We start from the raw sequence: 21,587 nt of genomic DNA, 5'->3' as shown, positions 1-21,587 counted from the left end.
ATTATACAGTAACAATATTTTCTGAGGGCAGAATAACCTCCCAGAGTTAAATAGATCATCATAATGCAAGTTGCTTCACTTAAATTTCACATATAATTAAATTAATAGCAAAAGATGCAATAATTTAGATTTAAAAATTGTACTGTAATATAGATTTTTAATTTTTACTCAGTGAATATTTAGACTTTAGTAATACTTAAATTAAAAGCAACTAACAGGAGATCCTTGCCTCCCATCAAAGCCACGAGGTCCTTTTTCACCTTTCTCTCCCTGAAAATAAATAATAGTAAAACTATGCACTGCGTGATTTATACATACATTTATAATCATTAATAAAACTGAGAGTTAAGTGATTCTAATTATTAGTTTTGAAAGGATTTATTTAATTTATTATGAACACAAAATATTATTAAACTCTCAAGCAAAAATTAATCTTTCATAATCTAGACAGAACTAAAAATAATCAGGTGTGGGAAAGTAAATTTCTTCAGATTCGGATAAACAATATTGTTACGAATTTGGTATTTAAAAAGCTAATGTTAGTTCAATTATAAATTAAATGGTTTTATTTCTCGCGTAGTGCAGCGCGTGACGAATATTAAAAGAAAGCTAAGCCGGAAAATTGAAAATACAAGAGCGCATGCATTAAATAAATAAATATCTCTTTTTGATTTCGAGAAAGTACTGGAAAATTCTAGCGCGTGATTTTAAAATCTTATAAAAGGAGGAAAACATCTCAGTTTGTAGTAGTTGCTTAGTTTGTTGTTGTTTAGAAAACTGCTGTTGTTGATTGTAGCGAATTCGCGAATTAGCTTTCTTTAGCTGTTTTGAATTATGTTCTATTGGACATTTGAGTAGTTAAAAGATAACTACTGTGAGATATTGTAATACTGCATCATAATTTGAGAAAATTTAAGCATTTTGTTGTGATAATAATAAACTTTTGTTCATTTTTCATCGGACTTGTGCATTCCTTTCATAACAAACCCATACGCACGCAACAATATCATATAAAAAACATACTACAAAGAATAACACTGTAATTTGTGCTTAGGAAAAAAACTTTATTTAAAATTTATGTTTTTAATTTTTGCATCTTTCTTTCTGGGTCTTCGTCTTCCCTCCCCCCAAATGGAGGAAATTTTTATTAGTCAGTTATTACATATGAAAAGTTTATTCACTCTTTTTAGAATATATGCTGATAATTTGGGGAAATCTGTATAATTTGGGGGGGGGAATTTGTCAAATGTTCTATGCTACAGAAATAATAGCTCATCATTACTATTTTATCACAAAATTTTGATTATTTGGTAATTAATTACACTTATAATACCATAATTTGGTACCTTTTCTCCTTCAGCTCCTTTATGACCTTGCAGATAATTAAATATTTCATCTTCTGGTTTATCACTACCAGCAACATCAGGGCCTGGTGGTCCTGGTGAACCAGGAGATCCAGGTTCTCCCTAAAGAAAAGTATTAAAACTAAAAAATGCCAAATACAAAAGGTATTTTGTAATTTAGATAAATAAAATAATCTTACTTTCTGTCCCTTTTGACCTTCTACACTTTCACCTTCTCTGCCCTTTAAACCTTTATCACCTGGCAAACCCATAAGACCCTGAAAGGAAACAAACATAAAAGTATTACACACACATGATTAGACTGAGATGCAAAGATTTCCTTACCTTACACTCAGTTAAATATATGTGAAGAAATATAGTCAGCCTACTTATATATATAATATAGCCTACTTTTCAAACATTACAAACATGGATATGTTTGTGCAAATAAATACAACTTCAATTTTCTACAAAATATTTGCCCTTAATGATATAAAAAACAGCTATCATCTAAATTAAAAAACTTATAAAAATGTTTTCACCTTAGAAAGTTGCAACTCTTGCAAATGTACAGTGATCTGATTGTATCTTAGACAATGAAGGCTTCATGAAAGGACTGGATTGGCTTAGATGATAAAGGCAAAGTATGAAGGGAAAGAGAAAACTTCATGGAGTATTTTTAAGGTAAATAGGCTCATACTAACATTAAACACACACAAAATAAGAATTTCATGCAGTCATTACATTCAATGGCTAGAAACTAAACCTGGGTGAATTACTTATGTTAAGCATTTTCTGCTTCATCAAAGGAAAAAGCTAGTTGTACTATGATTTGCTGAATTAAAAGTGACTGCCAATGTTCACAGGCAATGAAACAATATCATACAAAATGCTCTTAGCCCATATTAAAAAGGGAAAAGCCAAACCCTGAGCCCATCTGGTTTACATGATGTGCTTACAAAGAAATCAAGCCATTCAAAATTGCCAGAAAGAGACAGAAAAACAATACATGCTGCTCAGTGAAGTAAACTCAGAAGTTAGGTATTGACAATGTCCATCAGCATCTAGCATCATTTGCCAAGTTCCAGTAGCTACGCAATATCATGATGACCCAATTTGGGGAGTCTTGGATTCAAAGAAGTCTGTGAGTGAATGTTAGTGGTCTGCCTCACTGTCAAAGGATTTTCCATGGAGGTGGCTGTCCAGAGAGAGTGGAAGAAGAGGTAATATAGTATGCTAAAATCTGCAGTGATGGTGTGGCCTGGGGGTAATAGCTCATAAATGCACCACTTGGCAATTAGTCCACTAAATACATGGCATAATCGTAAATAGGTGCAGAGGTAGCTTTGAGGTGTAAGGTCAAGGTCATGTAATGAGAGCCAGTGTCTAATATCCTAGGGAGTGTCATACTGGACATAGCACTCAACTAAATATGTATGAGTATATTGCAGTGGGACAGCAATGATGAACAAGCCTGTCATTCACTGTTCTTTGTTGGCTATCACAATTTGTGGAATACTCATTTGCTCAACTTGCACATCTTCCCTAAGAGATACAGGTGAAATCTGACTGTTCCCTTGGAAACCTGGAAGCCAATAGCAAGTTCACCATATGTATAACTGCTGTTATTTTCTATGGCTGCATTCACAACAAAGCCATTCAACACCTATGGTTACCCACTGCAGGGTTCATCATAAATCTCAGCTCTCCCAATTTAAACTTCCGGAATCAATGTTCTGGTGGTATGGTTTTTCATTATTGGGTGTGATATCCTCCATAAATACTTGATGCATTCAACATCTTGATGCAGCTGCTGATAGCCCCCCTTAAAGTCATACAGGAAACAACCATGAATATGCTACTTTGATAGCTCTATATCATTTTGACACTGGATGAGCTGTCATTGTCATGTATGCTCAATATGCCCAAACCGAGGAGAGTGAGCAGCTGCATTAACACTCCAACACTTTTCTAATATATGAGATGCTTCATTTGCTTTCTGTGAGCAAAAACTTCATCAAATGGGATATCAAAAATAGCAAGGAGAATTTTGGTTACCTTGTAAATAATTAAATGATGACTCCAGCTTCTGTCTCATCTTTCTCTTCTTCACAAAGTGCCAGCTGCATGCTATTTTTGTTTAAAGAATCAAGAGTAATAAACGTGTCTGATATAGTGATTCAATGCAAAATGCCATTTCGAGATTAATAGCATTTCTGGAGTAATGCTCCTTTGGGCTAAAAATTAAACCATTTATACAATTTTGAAATTTATTTTTAATTTTTTTAAAAATTATGTGCTTGATGAATTGTTTTACTTTTACAAACTCTGTATTTGTTTCATATTGTTCATCAATGCTGTTGCGTTTCAGTTGTAGATTTTCTCAATTTCATAAAACTGCTGGTAGCTTTATTGATCAGTACCTTTCAGTTCAAGAGTTTTCTGAAAATTGGAGGGCTTTTCTAAATTCGATTGACATTAGCATGCCATAACTTTTTTCTGCATCCCTTTCACTGCCAGTTTCTGCAGTTCTTTTAACATCTTCTCTAACATCACAGTTTTCATATGTGTTGTAAATACTGTTATCAACTGACACATATTCTAAAAATGAACATTCATAACTTCCTCCACTGATGTCTGAAACAGTAGCTCCTCCTAAGCTTCTGTTTATCATTTTCTATATATTTTTCTGTAATAATATTTGAAAGCTGTTATAATATCCTGATCTAAAAGCTGAATAGTAGACGTTATACTTTTAGGAAGAGACACTAATACGAGGGTTGGAACTTTAATAGTGGCAACTATTTATTTACAAGGAATACAAAAGTGATTCATGTCACCATGTTTTACAGTTCTTCAATATAGTTGCCAGCATTGTGTACAACCCGTTTCCAACGATGTGGAAGTCACAGAATACCTGTAGCAGCGTCTGTTTTGTTGATAGTTTGAATGGACCGGTCTACTGCTGTAAGAATCTCAGGAACAGTTTGGAAGCGAGTGCCACGAAGTGGTTCCTTCATCTTAGGAATTAAGTCATAGTCACAAGGGCTTAGATCTGGGGAGTATGGTGGACGGTAAAGCACTTCCCAGCCGCATCGCTTGAACAAATCAGTCACAGCTTGCACTGCATGCGGCCGAGCATTGTCATGCAAAATGAGAGGAACGTTCTACAGAAAGTGTCGTCGTTTTTTTCTCAAAGCTGGTCAGAGATTGTGCTCCAAAAATGAGCAGTAATACTGCACAGTGACGGTCTGCTGTGGGGGAACGGTATGCGTTAGGAAGACACCATCACAGTCGTACACGAGAATCACCATAACTTTCACATTGCTGGGGTTCTGACGAAATTTCGATTGTCGTGGTGACCCGTGATGACGTCATTCGTTTGATTGGTGTTTCAGTTCTGGCTGGTAGGATCGGGCCCAAGTCTCATCCAGCATAATGATACGGCGTAAAAAAGCATCTCCTTCGCGCTCATAGCGCTCCAGGTGGGTTCGGGCAGCATTGTATCGTAGCCATTTCTGCATTTCCGTCAATTGATGTGGAACCCATCGTGAAGCAATTTTTCTCATGGACAGGCGTTCCTTCAGAATGTGCAGCACAGTCGTATGCGCTAATCCTGTTTGTCCGGCCAGCTGACGAATCGTTTGGCCGTGATCACTGTTCATTAGTGCGGCAACAGCTTGCACGTCTGCATCGCTGACACTCGACGACCTGGCCGCAGCATGTCTGCAATGTTTTGGCATCCTTCATTGAATGCTTTCACCCATCTTGCTACGGTTCTGTAAGGCGATGCAGATTCCCGCAAGCCTCTTGAAGCCCTTGATGACACTGTCGTGCTGTACGACCTCTGGCACATTCAATTTTTATCCAACATCGTTGTTCTTGTTTTGAAAACATCCTGACAACACTTACTTTAGACCGCGAGCTAATACAAGGATCCATTCTTCACGTTACTCCGCATGCGCGTTATGTAGGCAGGACGAGTCTTTTTGCTGAGAGGTAAGAAAGGTATGTAGTTTACGTGTGGTATACGCGATATTCTTTGGTTTTGTTGCGTAGCGTTTTTACTGCTGTGTTGCCACTATTAAAGTTCCAACTCTCGTATTTTTCAGAATGAGTTCAGAGGTGAGTGTGCTGCTTAATTGTCTAATTAGTGACACTACTCTTTCATTCTTCAATCAGTGCCCCATTTCAAAAGAAAAACATAAAAAATACTATTTGTCATCCATAAGATCTTCTTGCTATGGTAACTTAAAGGTAAATTTTTGATTCCATTCAAACATTGAGATTTCTGCTTTTGTTGATAACCAGCCATTATCTTCTCAATTGTTGGGTCCACACTGCATGCTAATAACACAGCATTTAGTTTCACTTACTTTACACAGCTGTTGTTTCCATTTTATACAGTAATGTATACTTTGATAATGTTCTGTAGCATAATCCAGTTTCATTTGTGTTATAAATGTGTGGCTAGTATTCATTTAGTAGCCCAAGTAAAATATTTTTAATCCAGTTATCAGCAACATGATGATCAGGCTCTTGCTTCAAGATTGCAATGTATGACCAATGATTTCATTGATTTTTCTTCCACCTACAGTTACTCTTCCTTTCTATTCAAAGACTTTATTGTACGGTAATCCTGAAAAGCATTTCTTGAACTTTTGTTTTTTTTTGGGGGGGGGGAATCTTTGTGAATATAACATCCAAAGGGAAGATTCTGAACATAGAAACCTTAGATGATAGGATGCAAAAGTTATACTTCCACCTCTTATCAGTTGGTATTCTAGAAGGAGCATGCACCACTTACAATTCTTATAGAGGCTTTTTTAACCCTAAGATAAAGAAAGTCTGCCCTTCTGAGTTTCAGTGCTGACAAAGAGCTCTGAAGAAAGTGCTCTACAGGTTATATGTATCATAGGATAGACACATTTTGGTCAAACTTTCATTACTGAAGCATTACATACTTGAACAATAAAGAAGCCACGGTCCACAATAAAAGTGAAGGTACCACAAAGAGCTTTTTTTGATAGATACAAATAGGATATTCTGGTACTGGAGAATTTTATAGTAAATCTGAGTTTTACAAACAGTGGAGATAAGTCCAATAAATGGTGGCATTTCGATTGATTAGTATTTATTTGTGATGGTTTCTAGAAACTGAACATAATAAGTGGATGATTCTACTAACCAGTAAGTTTAATAAGCAGTGGATACAGTACTTTATTTTCCTATTCTCTGAATGCTTTCATTTGTGTACTTTAGTTAAAATTACTAATGCACCAAAATATGCAAGTCTACATTATACTGACATTTATCTCCATTAGATGTTAGTAGAATGCAGTTCTTGATTAAATCAAGCAAAGCAATTATTTTTTTCAGTAATATCAAAGCTTTGTATCTCAATTAGATTATGTTATTCTACCCCTAGTCTAAATAATAACCAATAGTATCAAATAATTTTAGTCAAGCACACAATTACCTTTTGAAAAAAGTTTTACAGAATTTTCTGGTAAAAGTTCAGAATTTCACAAAATTTTAAGATACCATGGAAGAAAAATCTTTTTGAATTTTATAAACTTATTCTGGCAATGGCTCTATTTCATAATGTTATGAAAATGTAATTAATTTGCAAGCAAAAACACACACAGATCCCGTTGAATAACTCAGACATCATGCAATAAATAAAAACTAGTAATAGCTCATTAATAAAGCTAAACTAAACACATAACAATATGAATACAGTACAAAGTCTGAGATCCAGACTCGTTCTGACTTCCGCGATTCCAGATTTTTCCGATATTAGATCATGAGATTAAATCTACTAAGATGGGATGTACAAATTATAAAATTAAAAACATGAAATCGTAATGTATGAAATAATGAAGCATTTATGATCTAAAAGGTATAAAAAAAGCTTAATATTTATTATTTTACTTTATTAAACATGTCTTTCAATGTACGTTATTTAAGTTGCTTCTTTTTTTATACTAATACTTTCCCTTACATAATTTCTTGTTCCTTAGATAATTTCTTGTTCAGTTACAAAGTTCCATTGTTGAAGTCATGTAATTGTTGTGTCGAGAATTCCGACTAACTTGTCAATCGAAATTTTTCATTTTCAGTAACTTCTCTGTCATTTTCTTCACTTTAGTAACACTTTCACTTTAGTAAATATAATGTCTTACTGTAGTGGTATTTTGTGGATCTAGAACCATACTACAGATTTCACCATCCATTAATTTATTGATGATTGGAAAGCATTGTCACTAAAATGAGAAACTTCTTTTATATCATTTCCATTTATTACCACTTGTCCACATTTCTTTACAGAATCTGTTAATTGGAAAATTTCACCTTTGGTTTACGATATCCGAAAAACCTTCAAATTCCCGGCTATCAACATAAAATTTAGCTGTCGTTCACTATACACGTTTGGTCATGTATCATGAGATTGGCTACTAAAGACAAGTTGTTCCGCTAAATTTTATCTTGCTTCTATCAAAGCTGCTTCAAGAGCATACATACAGCTTTGGCTATCATGAACTAAGACAATTAAGTCTGAATTGTATTAGTTTAGTTATTTATTATACTTACGTCTAATTCTTGCACATGCTTAAGGCTTATCTGAAACCTGAATAAATAAATTCCCACATATACTTAAAGGCTTATTAAGGGCTGGTGCTAGATATCTTACTACCTGAAGCAGTCTCTGCAGGTCCTAAATTCTACTACCAAGCACCTCCCTTTGTTTTCCCTAAATTCTGCCGCCTGGCATGACCATACGAACCCTGGCGCTGGTTCTGGGTTTATGCGGATAAAAAATCAGTTATTCTTAATTCAAACAGCACTAAATGTAATCTTTGGCCTATGAATATAATTAATAAATTATATTTTTAGCATACAGAAAGAAATTTTTGTTAAATTTTTTCCTCGTCAACGTTTCTTAGCATATTTAACTTAAATCTGTAATCATCACCAAGCATAACGTCAACATAAAAGGTTACCACACTGTTTGTTATTCCATTACTAATATATATAAAAAAATCATTTAGGCATCACTACATAAGTCATTACTCAATTTGTCGTGTGTTGATAACATGCGGTGATGAAAGCAAAATACAATGAATAATGATCTGCCAGGTTGGCGTCAAAGGTATAAAATATTAGTAAGTGTAAAATTAAATGTAGAATGTTTCGGTTTGAGGTGTATGCCAAGCAGATACACAGCTATGGATCTAAATTATTGATCATACAAATTTATGCTAAAATAATTATTTCTTCAATAACGAGGCATTTTATTTAGTGCCTAAGTGAAATTAAGAATCAGAACTCTCCACATGTTTTACTATGTGTGTGTGTGGGGTGATTAAACACACATACATAAAGCATACCCCCCCCAAAAAAAAAAATTGGTGATGCCTTTGAGGTCCAAATTTTAAGTCATTCCGGATATTGGACATAAGGATCTCAGACTTTGTACTGTATATAACAAAACCAAATATATCTATTAAAAAGCAGATAAATGAACAATGTAGTTAAATAAAAGGACTTTCTGCAAAGACATGACTTCTAAAATAACTGCCTTTAATAATTGGCTTAATTAATTATTTTCAATAATTTAAATACATGTACAGTACTTACATTTCATGTTAAAAACTTAACTGAGGTGAGATATCAAATTAAAATTGACTTACAGGAAGCCCTGGATCACCACGCATTCCTTTTTCACCACTAAATCCAGAAAAACCTACATAACCCTAAAAATAAGTAAAATTATCAAATAAAATGTATAATATAGCATGCAAACAATTTGTTTTAAAAAATACAAAAGATAAAAATAGTTCTATTAAAAAATATTACTAACAGCAACACCAGGACGACCGGGTTCACCAGGATCACCTCGAACACCGATAGAATTGATGCCACCATCCCCTGGGTCACCCTACAAAGAAAAGCCTTTTTAATCCTAAAAGTTAAATAATACAGAAAAAAAGAAAAGTTACAATAAATTTTACACACAGTAATAGAAACAACTACAATATTTTAGCAGTCTAAAGTTAAAAACTAAAGTGAATAAAATGTTTTTTAAATAATTTAATTAAATGTAAGGTATATTTTCTTAAATAATATTCTGAAATTTTACTGCATTTGAATAAAATGTGTTAGAAAGTATCAGCATATATGTTTACTTATCATGTGACTACAAAATGTGAGATGAATATCTAGAAAAAAATAGCTGATATTGAATTCCAACAAATTTGTAGCAGCTATAATAAAATTTTATTAACGAAAAGTAGTTTTTGATCAGAAAGATTATTATTGCATTTTACGTATGATCAAATTTTATGTAATAAGTATATTGAAACGCATCCATTGTAATGCATATAAGAGAAATTAAATCACAGTAAAGTTCCCAATAATCACCAAGTTTGTAAGATTTATTGGTACTAACATATTATTGCAATCACCTCAGTAAAAGTTGCCAAATTTTCAGATTACACCAAACTCTGGCAATCATCTTTAAGGTAATTATCATCATAAAAATTTTTCAGTCAATCAGTGTCACCATTTTAATTACTGTTCTTTTGTTGTATTCCAAAATCCAATAGTTTTTATAAACAAACTGAAATAATTTTTGCCTCAAATTCAATTTTAAAATATGCACTTGTGGGATTTGCCAGCAATAGAAGCTACTATGGTAAAATTTCTGAAGGAATACAATACAATATTCTGTAATCCGGACAAAGTCCGTAATTCGGACTCGTCGGGACTTCGGCGATTCCGGATTAGGGGGTTTTCCGGATTATAGATCATCAATTTAAATATGGTACAATGGCATGCAAAAATTATACAATTAAAAATATGAAACCGTAATTTATGAAATAAAGAGCAATTATGATCTAAAGAGTATCAAAATTTACAAAAAGAAAAAGCTTAAAATTTATTTGTTTACTTTATTAAACAGTTCTTTCGATGTAAGTTGTTTAAGGTGCTTCGTTTTTTGTGCTAATACTTTCTCTTTAATTCTATAAACTGACATAATTTCTTGTTCAGTTACAAAGTTCCATTGTTCAAGTCCTGCAATTGCTGTGTCAAGAATACCGACTAACTTGTCAATTGAAATTTTTTCATTTTCGTTTAGTCTCTGTCACTTTCTTCACTATCGGAAGCATGCATGGGTAAACGTTTTATGTACATGCGTAGCAGAGGCACGCATTAAAAGCGCATGCGTAAATTTGTGGCTTTGAGGTCCGGATTATAGATCATTCCGGATAATGGACATCCGGATTACAGACTTTGTACTGTATTTTGCTGCAAAAAAAAGGGAGCAATGAGATGCATTTGGCAGAAAGTAGGTGCACAGTGTTGAAGTTGCATACTATGCTGAGTTTGTGCAATTCTCCTATTTTTTTAAAGCCCAAACATATATGTGTATGCACGGGGAGAAGAACAGCGCAAAAATTTCAAAGAAAGATTTCAGAAAAAATGTGTTTTTTTTAATGTATTATATAAAATTTATTTAACAATTAAAATATATGTTTTAAATTGCTAAAACATGTTTTCTTTTGACATGTTGATAATGTGTGCTGATGTATAATAAATATTGATAGTTTGCATAGCTTTTTTAAAAAAATGTAAAAATCACCAGCTTGAGCACAATAAGTAAATTTTACCTTTTAATCAGTAAAAAATTGCCAAATTGTACAAGGTGGTTGCATTAATGCATAAATGCTGATATATTAGCTTGGATCTCATGTTTAAACTAAAATGTTAAGAAATAAAAACACAAACTTTTAAAAAAAGGACAAAACATATCTGAAGAGGAAAAGTTCAGATATCTGTTGGTTTGGTTTGGCATATTTTGATTACCCCCCAAAAAACTAGCGTTATCTGCCTAAGGAGAACATGTGTCTGTGTTACTACAGTTTGAAATGTCATCAAATGAAACAAAAATGCTGGAGATAGCAGAGGGAGGTAAGATGTTACTATTACTATGAGTAAGTCGGTAGAGATGAGTGATTTCAAACATAGCACAGTCATTGATATCACTGTAACAAACCCAGTTTGTGAAATACAGCTTTGCTACATCTGCCTAAATGAACTAAATGATATTTTTAAGAAACATAAATGTCTGGAGCATGAAATGATAAACCACCTAGATTTAATGACTGCAGTTGATGCATTCTCACGAGAGTTGGGAAAAAAATCATAAATGACAATTGGCAAAATAACTCATGAGCTTAAAATTGCCCAGGTGTCATCACTAATACCAGGCATGTTCACCGATAGCTAAAAAAGGTTTTCACAGCTATACAGTGTTTCATAAACCTAACTATAAGGATGGTCAATGCCACACATCAGTTGCAATATTGCAAAGCTCGTTGGCATTGGACTCTGGAGTAGTGGAAGTTCTTTGGAGTGATGAATCACACTATCTGATCCAGAAATCTGATAGATATGTAGAAGTTTAGCATATGCTATGAGAAAGCAGTAGTTGTGTATTAGCGCAAACCACTTTGACACAATTTGTGATTTTTTACAGAGGAAAAACGTGATACAGTAAATTTTTGGATTGCAACTCACAATGGATATGGTTACTCCAAAGAACTGTTATGGAACGGTTACCAGAGTTTGGCAATTTCTACTAAGGTTTTTGTGATGATATGTTAAGTAACAAGGAAGCTTCATATCCAAGCATATTGTGCCAACTATCAAATTTGGCAGTGGAGGCATGATGACTTGCGGTATTTTTTATTTGGAAGTGGGGGTTAGCCTGTACCAAAAATAAATAAATAAAAAAGCTGAGATGTACTTTGATATTCTTGATGGCAATGCACTTCCAATCTTCTGGCAATAAATGGCTCACACACAGCAAGAAATATACTTCTATACTTTGAAGAGCTAGGAGTTGAAAAACTGGACTCAGAAAGACTTGATTTCAACTCTACCAAACACCTTTGAAAAGAACTAGAATGCATATTACCTTGGCCAAATTACCCAGTTTCAATGGCTAGACTCACTATAGTTCTCATGGATAAACGGACAGAAATTTCTACAAACATTTAACAGAAAGTGGTCTTTTTCAAACAAGCATAGACTGTGACTGATGAAAATGGTGGACATACATGCAATTCCTATATGCAATATAAGGCTGATTCTACAGTGAATATTCAGATGCTTATGGATCTGAATTTTCTTATATCTATAATCTGGTAAATTTCATGGTAATTTCCACGAATGCAGTATCAGCATATAGGATTTTTTTTTTTCTCTACATATAACTAATCTTTCAGAAATTAATTACTATAAAAAACTGAACATTTACAGCACTTCTATAATTATAGTGAAGTCAAATTTAACATACCAGTCTTTTTTTTGTTATAATTGCTTTCAAATTCATCAAATAACAAAATGGTCTGTATATGATAGTATTTTACTGACTTTTATATGATTTGGCCGATGACATCAAGATCAAAGATATTTCTGAGGCCACTTAAAACATTTACTCAGCATTATTTAAAATCTGAAACATTTCACACACGTTAAATTCTGATAACTTTAGCTAGCAAGAGCCAGTTAAAGCTCATGTAATTTGCATATAATAATAATAATTTAAAAAATCTGAAAGCTTTCAGATTTTAGGTTTAATCTTAGTATATGGTATATACAAGATTTGGCGACATTATGATGAGCAGTTAATGGGGTATTTATGATGAATAGTAATTGAGTCATTTTGGTGTTGGCGACAATTGTAAAAACTCGTTAAGGTCATGCCGTATACTAGGATTTTACCAGATTTCCTATTATTTGAGCTAATGCAACATTGGGCTAAAAGTATTTAAAAACAGCATATCTTTAGAATTTCTGATACACAGTCTTGCATGCTAAAGATAAAAATGCTTTATTCCCTAACGTGTTGCCAATGCTCGCTTTGAAATTATTTTTTAATCAAAAATTCATTAAAGTTTTACAAAATATGAAATAAATAATAAAACAAATTCCAAATTTGGGCTTCCAGGTGCCCATGTTCGGGTGGAGGACTATGTTATTCAAAATTTGATGACTCTAGGTACCATTGTTCTTTTACAATGCAAGAAACATGCATTCATGCAGATTCCTCATCATTTAGTTTCTTTAAATACAATACATGGTGATAATATTTGGTGACTACAATTTGAAAAGTGATTCAACACAAAATGCCATTTTGAGACTAACAGCCCTTCTGTGCTAATGCCTATTCGGGCTTAAAAAAAAAATTACATTCTTCTTATGCTTTCATCATATCTCATTTTACAACTGACAGCTATAGGAGTTAGGTTCAGAAGTTAATGTTTCTTTACATTAACAGACGGTAAGTCGGTACAGACGGTATTAACAGACGGTAATAGAAGGGTAGGGCACATGCGTGAGGTGTTAATGATATGGCCATCATGTGCATAGGCATAATTTTTTAATTATTTATAGTAGCATCATTGCAGCAGCTGTAGATGTCAACTCACATTCTATCTTTTGCCTCTCTGACGTTCAGTCCATGATAATGTTTTGAAGGTACATAGCACTGATAAAAATTCATCATCAGTTCTGATCAGTGTATGGTCCGAATACAGTGCATGGCTAGTAAAGTTAGTTTTCAGAAAATTAACAAAATATGCATGATGAGGAGTACAGTAGGTGGCCATCAATCATAATTGACAACCTTGAGGAATAAATGTAGCAGCATTTCCTGCTCCTTAGTTGCAGCTCTGGCAGCTATACATCATGTCATACCTGCTTTTCCAGAAACTGTTACAGTGATACATTGCAAAAACTGTGATAGTACATTTAAAGCAATCCAAGTGGTGGATTTAACATCAGCAATGTCTTGTTGTATGATAATGTTTGGCCTCATATGGCTCATTACAAAACCAATCTTCTGAAGGAGTTAAACAGCATTTGAACATCTGCCATACAGTCATAAATGCACTTATAGTGAGTTTGAATCTACAGGTATTTCATTTACTTGAAAAAGTTTCTTCCAGTTAACAGTTTTAAAGTAATACAGAGATGCAGCTGGTTATAACACAGAGGTTCCAAAACCAGGCATCAAAATTCCATGAAAGAGGAATAAAAAAATTGGTGCAGTGGTATGACAAATACCCCAATTTCAATTAAGATAATGTTGGAATGTTGCTGTGTCTGCTTTTCATGAAATTATATTTACTTTCAATGTATGAAATATACTTTCTGGAATCTTTTCATAAAGCTATACATTCTAACAGTTTGCATTCATACCTTGAACCTCTTCTGTCTCATGCTCTTGAATCATATCTACACATGTACAATGTACATCAAGACAAAAACACTATATCTCTACATCTTCATATTAGCCCAAATATTAGACAGTCTTAGATGTAAAATGGTTTGGTACCTTTTAAATGTATTGTACAAGAGAGAAAATGAGCTTGCATATAATATAAAAAACTCTCACACATGATCTTGACATGTTCAAGATCATATATCAAACTTATATGCATAAGACTTTCTCATATTTTATCATGTTCTACAAGAAATATCATCTGTATATAATTCTTAAATAAATATATTAGTTAACATTAAACATAACAAAGCTACATAATAATAATTAAATTATATAACATAAAAACATATATCATACAGGATAAGTGATAATCTTAATATATTTATTAAATATCAGACTGCACATATAAAAAAAGCACAGATAGTATGAAGATATTTTAATAAGAAAGGAAGAAATACTTTACATTTCAGCCAATATACAATACAAGCCAATACAAACTAATTCATCGTAAAAGTAAGATTAGTCTGTAAAGTAACTATTCAATAATCTATTTCCACTAACAAAACAATAAAAACATATACTTTTTCACCATATGGTCCAACTGCACCAGGTGGTCCTGTAGGCCCAGGCAATCCAATTCTACCAGGCAAACCAGGCCTGCCCTACAAAATAAAAATATTAAATGCTACTTTAAACTTAACTGGCAGTTCCATCTAAAATGTACAAACATAACATAACCATGGTAAAGTTTAAATGTTACATACTGAGTCATCTGGAACGTTCAGCAGTTTCTTTCTTTCTTTCTTTTTTTTTTTTTTAATTCCTTTTTTCTTTAATATAAATAAAAAAATATAAAAAAATACATTGGATCACATAAGCACCATTTTGTTCCATGACTTTCTGCCACCTCTCTGGCAGGTGGAAAATTCCTTTTTGAAAAAGGTCTTTAGATTTATTTGCAAAGAAGTTATCAAGACACTATTGGACTGTCTCCAAAGTCCTTCAGAGAATTTTGAAGTGAGATGAAAATCTGAGAGGAAAAGGTGTGATGAATATGGGAAATAACACCAAACATCTTAGCTATACTCACTAAGTCTTTGTCTGATATTCATTGAAATGTGGGACTGAGCATTACTTTGATGAAAGCACTTCAGAGATAGGTCAGTTCTGGGCAGCTTCAATTTCTGCTTTTAAAACTGGCATTTGAGAAAAATATTGCTTAGAATTTACGGTCTATTTGGTGGCAACAATTCATAGTATACAATTCTTTTATAATTCAACAATATACAAAGCAATTCTTTTTTGGGATGCAGGGCCCTTTTCGATGTTACTAAAGAAGGTTCTTTAGAATCATTCCCATGATATCTGCTCCTCATCTCTCATAATCAGTCATTTCGAAAAAGAAGTGTCTTTATTTTTTTTCCAGCAAAGAACCATTCTAAAACTCAAGCAAGCATATTCTGCTTTGTTAAAGTGTAGAAAACCCACATACTGTAGTGGCTTACATATTCATTCTTTTTCAAATGATTATGTACTGTACGTTTTGGATATTTAGTTTACCAGATAGTTCCTGAACTTTATAGTGTGGATATTCAGTGATAGCTTCTTTTAATAGGTCCATGTTTACAAGGATGATTAACCAAAGCAAACATCACCCTTAAGGAGGAAATTTCCACACTTAAATTTCTCAAACTACCTTCAAACTGTGTCAGCAGAAATAGCACTTTATTCACATATAGGGCATTTTTTCCTTTTTTAAGATAAAAGAGCACTGTATGGTGAAAATAAACTTTTGGGCTTTCCATTGCACCTTTTGGGCATTGCATTGAAACAAAAATTATGCCAGAACACATGCTAAAATTATGCAACGAGCAGAAAAGATCATATTTACACATCCACTTCGATTAAAGTCACTCTTTATCAGCAGTAACAAAATAATTACAAAAAAAGTTGTTTTATTTGAAAAACCGCCGAACTTTCTGGATGACCCAATATATCTCCTTATTACAAACAATCATTCAAATATGAATAAAAAGAGATTATAAACAGAAGGAATATATGATCTCTAAACAATTTCAAATTACTGAAAAGAAGTATCATATGTATTCATTTATTTCATCAGCTATCCTAATTATTCCACAGTAGTTAGCAAAAGCAGCTGCTTCACAGCTAGGCTCACAGTTCATATCCCTAAAAAGGGATGGATATTAGTGACTGTTATTTCTTCAGAATTCAATCACTTGAGATTCAACATACACAGATCTTGGCCCTAGAATGAAATTGATTATTCACATAACCATTTACCAAGGCACAGACTTAAACACTTGTGTTTCTTTGGTGCTTGTGTGCTCCTTGAAAATTCCATATCATCAAGTAGCAATTTTGTGCAAATGAACACATATTTAATTACATAATGTAAAGGATTTCCAGAAAACTTTACACACTTTTTCTCTTATAAAATTCATCAAATATGTTTGAATTCATTCATTTGGTTGGAAGGAAACAAAAATGATGAAAATTTGAGATCAGCCATTAATTTAAAAAGATAGCATTCATTATTTTCAACAACACAGAGTCATTTAACTGATTGTAGTAATGGGTATCTGCAATAAACATTTCTAACCATAAAAGAAATGCTAGTTATAAACATTTTGATTAAATGACATTTATCTTTTATTTCTTGAAATGATCTATAATTATATTCTACTTTCTTTCACTTTTAAAAGCACATTATAAATCAAATACAATTGATATTCTAGTTGCCCTTAAAGTTTTTTGGCCAGCTGAAACAGAAATAATTCCAGCAATAGAGTAATATATATGTACTATTTCTTTTCGTGATCATTAATAAAACTGACTTTTCAGAGATAAAAAGAAAAAGTATGCCTCAAAAAAGAGATAAATTAGTAAATTATGATGCTGTTCACCTCATTTTTTTCACGCAATGCAATATTCTAAAATTTAGCACTGCACTTTTTTTCCTTAGCAATTAAAAAATATATATAAAAAAAAAATTTTTCACTGCTGCTACCACCCAAAGTGACCACCTCTAGAATAAACCAATATATCTTTAAACATAATTAAATAATGGCAATGGACTTCATCATTTTTTATACTCTAAGCAGCCACCTCTGGAGAAGACCGAAATCTGGAACTATAGGAGGTCACCTTTGAGAGGTTTCATTTTATCTATTACAACAAAATAAATTACTAATACTGTTAAAATAAACATGTATCAGACAAGTCAGTTAAGTCACAATGACAACAACAAAAAATAAACTCAATTTTTTTCCTTTACTTTAGCATTTTATAAAACCTAAAATATCATAGCAGATTTTATATAATAAAAAAGAATTATGGTAAAAAACTAGCATTACATTTTAATTCCTGGTAGAATTTTTGGAAATGAAATAAGAATTTACAAATGAGTTCTTTTATTAACTATCTATTTTTACCTCACAAAAGTCTTAAATACAAATAATCTCCAACATATGCTTACTATAAAAATGAACAATATTACAATAATTAATAAAACCATAAAATACTAACGTCAGTTCCGTTGCACCCTGGATATCCAGGTTCACCAGAAGGTCCTTCATTTCCAGGAAGACCCTAAAATTTATAATTGCTGATATTTAAACTCAAACCAACACTCCAGTTCAAAACACATACAAAGTTCTCAAATTAAATATTATGAATAATTTCATAGGGAACTAAAAATAAAATAAGCTGAAGAAAGAAAGCAGTTTCATACTGGAATTCCAGGTGCTCCTTCAAAGCCAGGTACACCAGGATCACCCTGAAAAGTTTTAGAATAAAAATTAAAAGATTAGACAGTCTTTTTTATAATTATAATTTTTATAGTAAAAAAATTACATTTATACATATTTTAATATACCTGATAAAATTTTATATTTAAAGTTTGATAGTTGGTTCAATACCATTGTGTTGCAATAAATACAATCATCACATTACTGATGAGATCATTTCTAAATTATTTATTATACTTAATGATTTATTTTTATTTTTTATGTCCAATGTATTAAAGTTTAGTAATCCACAGATCTAGCATGGTCCTCGGTTTGGTAGTGAAGATAATTTTTTATTTTTTTTGCAAAGATGATACTGAAACAAATATTACAACATTATATATGCACTGAATATCTTGATATTTTTTAACAATTTTTAACTTTATTTTTGCCAAATAAATTTTCTTAGTCTTTGCATATTATATATACATAAGATGATATCAATGTTGATAGATGACACTTTCATCTAATCAATGCCTACAGAACAGATCAGAATGACACAAGATGAAAGAAAACTGGGAATGATGAAATTTTAAAAATTAATTCTAATATTCAAAGAATATGCAATGCAGATTTTTAAAATTTATTAAAAAAAAAAAAACCCTCCATATAGAAACTTTTATTTATTTCTATTTTTTTTAAGAGTTCTTAAATGACAGAAATGCATGAAATCATAAGTTGCAAAAAACCTGCAGTGTACTGATAGGCTAATTAGAATTCTTAATAAGAATAAAAAAACTGAAAAGAATGAAATAAAAAACTGCATTGCATATTCTTTGCATATAAAAATGCATGCACATATTTTAATTGTAATTTCAAGTTATAGTAAGTACATATTTTCTTTTGTCTTGCACTGAATGATTTGAAATTTTTTAAAAATTTACTTAAAATTTGATATTAATTTATTCTTATTTGATTACTTTTGTTTTGTAATTAAAAAAGAGAATTTCACTTGATTATTTTCCTTTTGCAATTTATCCAGATATAGAGTAAAACTTCAGAGATTATGAATGCCCTCTTATGTGAAAAAATATTGGTTAACAAAAGCAAATTATCTGAGCAAAGAATGATGAATAATGTCTCGAGTTACGAATGACAACAAATGGTTTTCATAAGTGTATTGAGATAACCTCTGATACCAAATTAATACTCAATTTTCTATTACTTAATTCTCATTAATAAAGCTGGACAACAAGGGGCATACAGGATCATGAATTCTGCCTGGAGGAAATTATGGCTAGATTGTGTTGCAGGCAGAGATTTTAAAGGCTTCAGCACTGACAAGAAAGGCCTTCCAAAACTTAAACTTTCAATTTTTCTCAAAAAAATATATACATAAATCTAGTTATAAAGAAATACATAACAACAAAAGAATTATCTGCTACTATTCTATATAAAACCCAAAATAAATTGTTCAATATGAGAATTTTGATTGCAAATGGCAAACTTTCTGACAAAGTTGATTACCAATAATGAACTTTCTGACGAAAATTTAAAATTTCACGAAATCTCCAAAACAGCACACTATGTCATCAAATGTAGTTAGTACAGTTTTAATTGCCCATTTTCAATGATTTAGTAGAAATTTTTTTAAATAATTTAATTCCATTTAATCCAAAACACTACATTGCAGTAAAATTGCAATGTGGACTTAAGTTGATGTGGGAAAAAGAATGCACTAGATTCCACGTCTTCAGAAAGAAAGCTATCAAGTTAACATTAACAGCTAAATTCCTGTAGGTAAAATAAAATAAACAAGCAAAATGTGTTTAGTTATGAAAAGCATATTCTGCAGAGACTCTTCTTTTCATTTCAGAACCTTTGAGTCAAGAAAATACTTGTAAAGTTTGGTCTTGTGAACACTGCTGTCCATTGAGTCAAAATTTTTAACGTCAAATTAAGTTAAAATAATCAAATTTGTTACACCTTATTTAATTAATATTTTATATATATATACTTTTCACCTAACATACACTGTTATCATTTGGGGGGGAGAAAGATGAGAGATACAAGTAACTTTATTTATTTTTTTGACTTGCACTCAAATTGATTGCTAAAGTCTAAAAATTAAGAAGATACTGAATTAGAACTTCGATTCTAAGCCCTGTATCTATTTGAAGATATAAATGCATATAACTTTAACCGAAAACAGTCTGGCAAACTGTTGACAGCAGTATGTACCATTATACACCACTGAGGCAGAATATGTCATAGCTAGCAAGGCTTCAAAAGAAGTTGCCTGCTATAATGGCTATTGAATGGCATTGCTGTATTAAATCAAAGTTAATGATAGTGCTGGCCATTTGTTCAATAATCTAGCATTTGACAAGTGAAAAAAGACATTAATATTAGATATCACTTTTATTTTCTTGAACTGAATTTATATCTTTTTTGTCACAGTTTGATTTTGTCGCTCAGCTGTTGTTATTTTCATGACATGAATATGGGTACATGCAGTGTTTCTGAGTTATCATTTTATTTTGCTTATGTTCTGTAGTTTAAATTAAAATATTTTTCTTGGATTTACTTAATTTATTTAATGTATCCACAGTCAATTTTCTGAAGACATATAATATTGTGTTTCTATGCGAAACCATGAGCTGTGACATAAGCATTGGAGACATGAAAGAGATATATACTACATAGCCATTGAAATGAGTTCAGCAAGAAGAGAAACACTTTCAGAAGCAGTAACAAAGTGGAAGAAGTCAAAATACTAAAAAGCAGTGAAAGCCATTTTACAAAGCATAAAAATGAAGCTAGGAATATTTCTGCAGTATTTGGTGGATTGTTCAGAGGGACATACAAATGTTTTATTGCAAGCATTTCAAGTAGAAGTGTGGCTTAGAATTCCACAGCAATGCCTGGCACAATTTTGATAGAATCTATGCAATCTTTTATGGTTTCATGACAGCCAACTTTAATAGTTAATGGGATAAGTACCACCACCTGTGATCCAGGAACATATTAATAACTTTGCAATTCCAGTTAAGATGTTTCTCAAGAAATCAAATATTCAGTCAGCCACTGCTATTGACAGTTTTTATGCATCAAACTTTATCACTCAGTCATGTTCTCTACAGCATCATATCATTTTTGGCTTTATATATTACATACTATATAAATTAAAAATATAAT

At 32.1% G+C, this 21,587-nt stretch overlaps 1 protein-coding gene across 1 annotated transcript in view; it reads right to left on the bottom strand.

Moving 5' to 3' along the window:
• The window catches only part of LOC118189814 (uncharacterized), a 236,973-nt gene that overhangs the window by 111,854 nt on the left and 103,532 nt on the right, over positions 1-21,587 (bottom strand). The window contains exons 4-11 of the mRNA XM_085812833.1: positions 18,395-18,439; positions 18,190-18,252; positions 15,222-15,302; positions 9,208-9,285; positions 9,038-9,100; positions 1,544-1,621; positions 1,347-1,466; positions 217-270 (exon numbers count right to left, since the gene is read on the bottom strand). Coding sequence (XP_085668959.1) covers positions 217-270; positions 1,347-1,466; positions 1,544-1,621; positions 9,038-9,100; positions 9,208-9,285; positions 15,222-15,302; positions 18,190-18,252; positions 18,395-18,439 — 582 coding nt within the window. The remainder of the gene's footprint in view (positions 1-216; positions 271-1,346; positions 1,467-1,543; positions 1,622-9,037; positions 9,101-9,207; positions 9,286-15,221; positions 15,303-18,189; positions 18,253-18,394; positions 18,440-21,587) is intronic.

The sequence above is a fragment of the Stegodyphus dumicola genome, chromosome 3, assembly GCF_044657685.1.
Source record: "Stegodyphus dumicola isolate Sdum_Otavi_A_Nest chromosome 3, ASM4465768v1".
NCBI classification, from domain to species: Eukaryota; Metazoa; Arthropoda; class Arachnida; order Araneae; family Eresidae; genus Stegodyphus; species Stegodyphus dumicola.
This window is presented reverse-complemented; position numbering and strand designations above follow the sequence as displayed.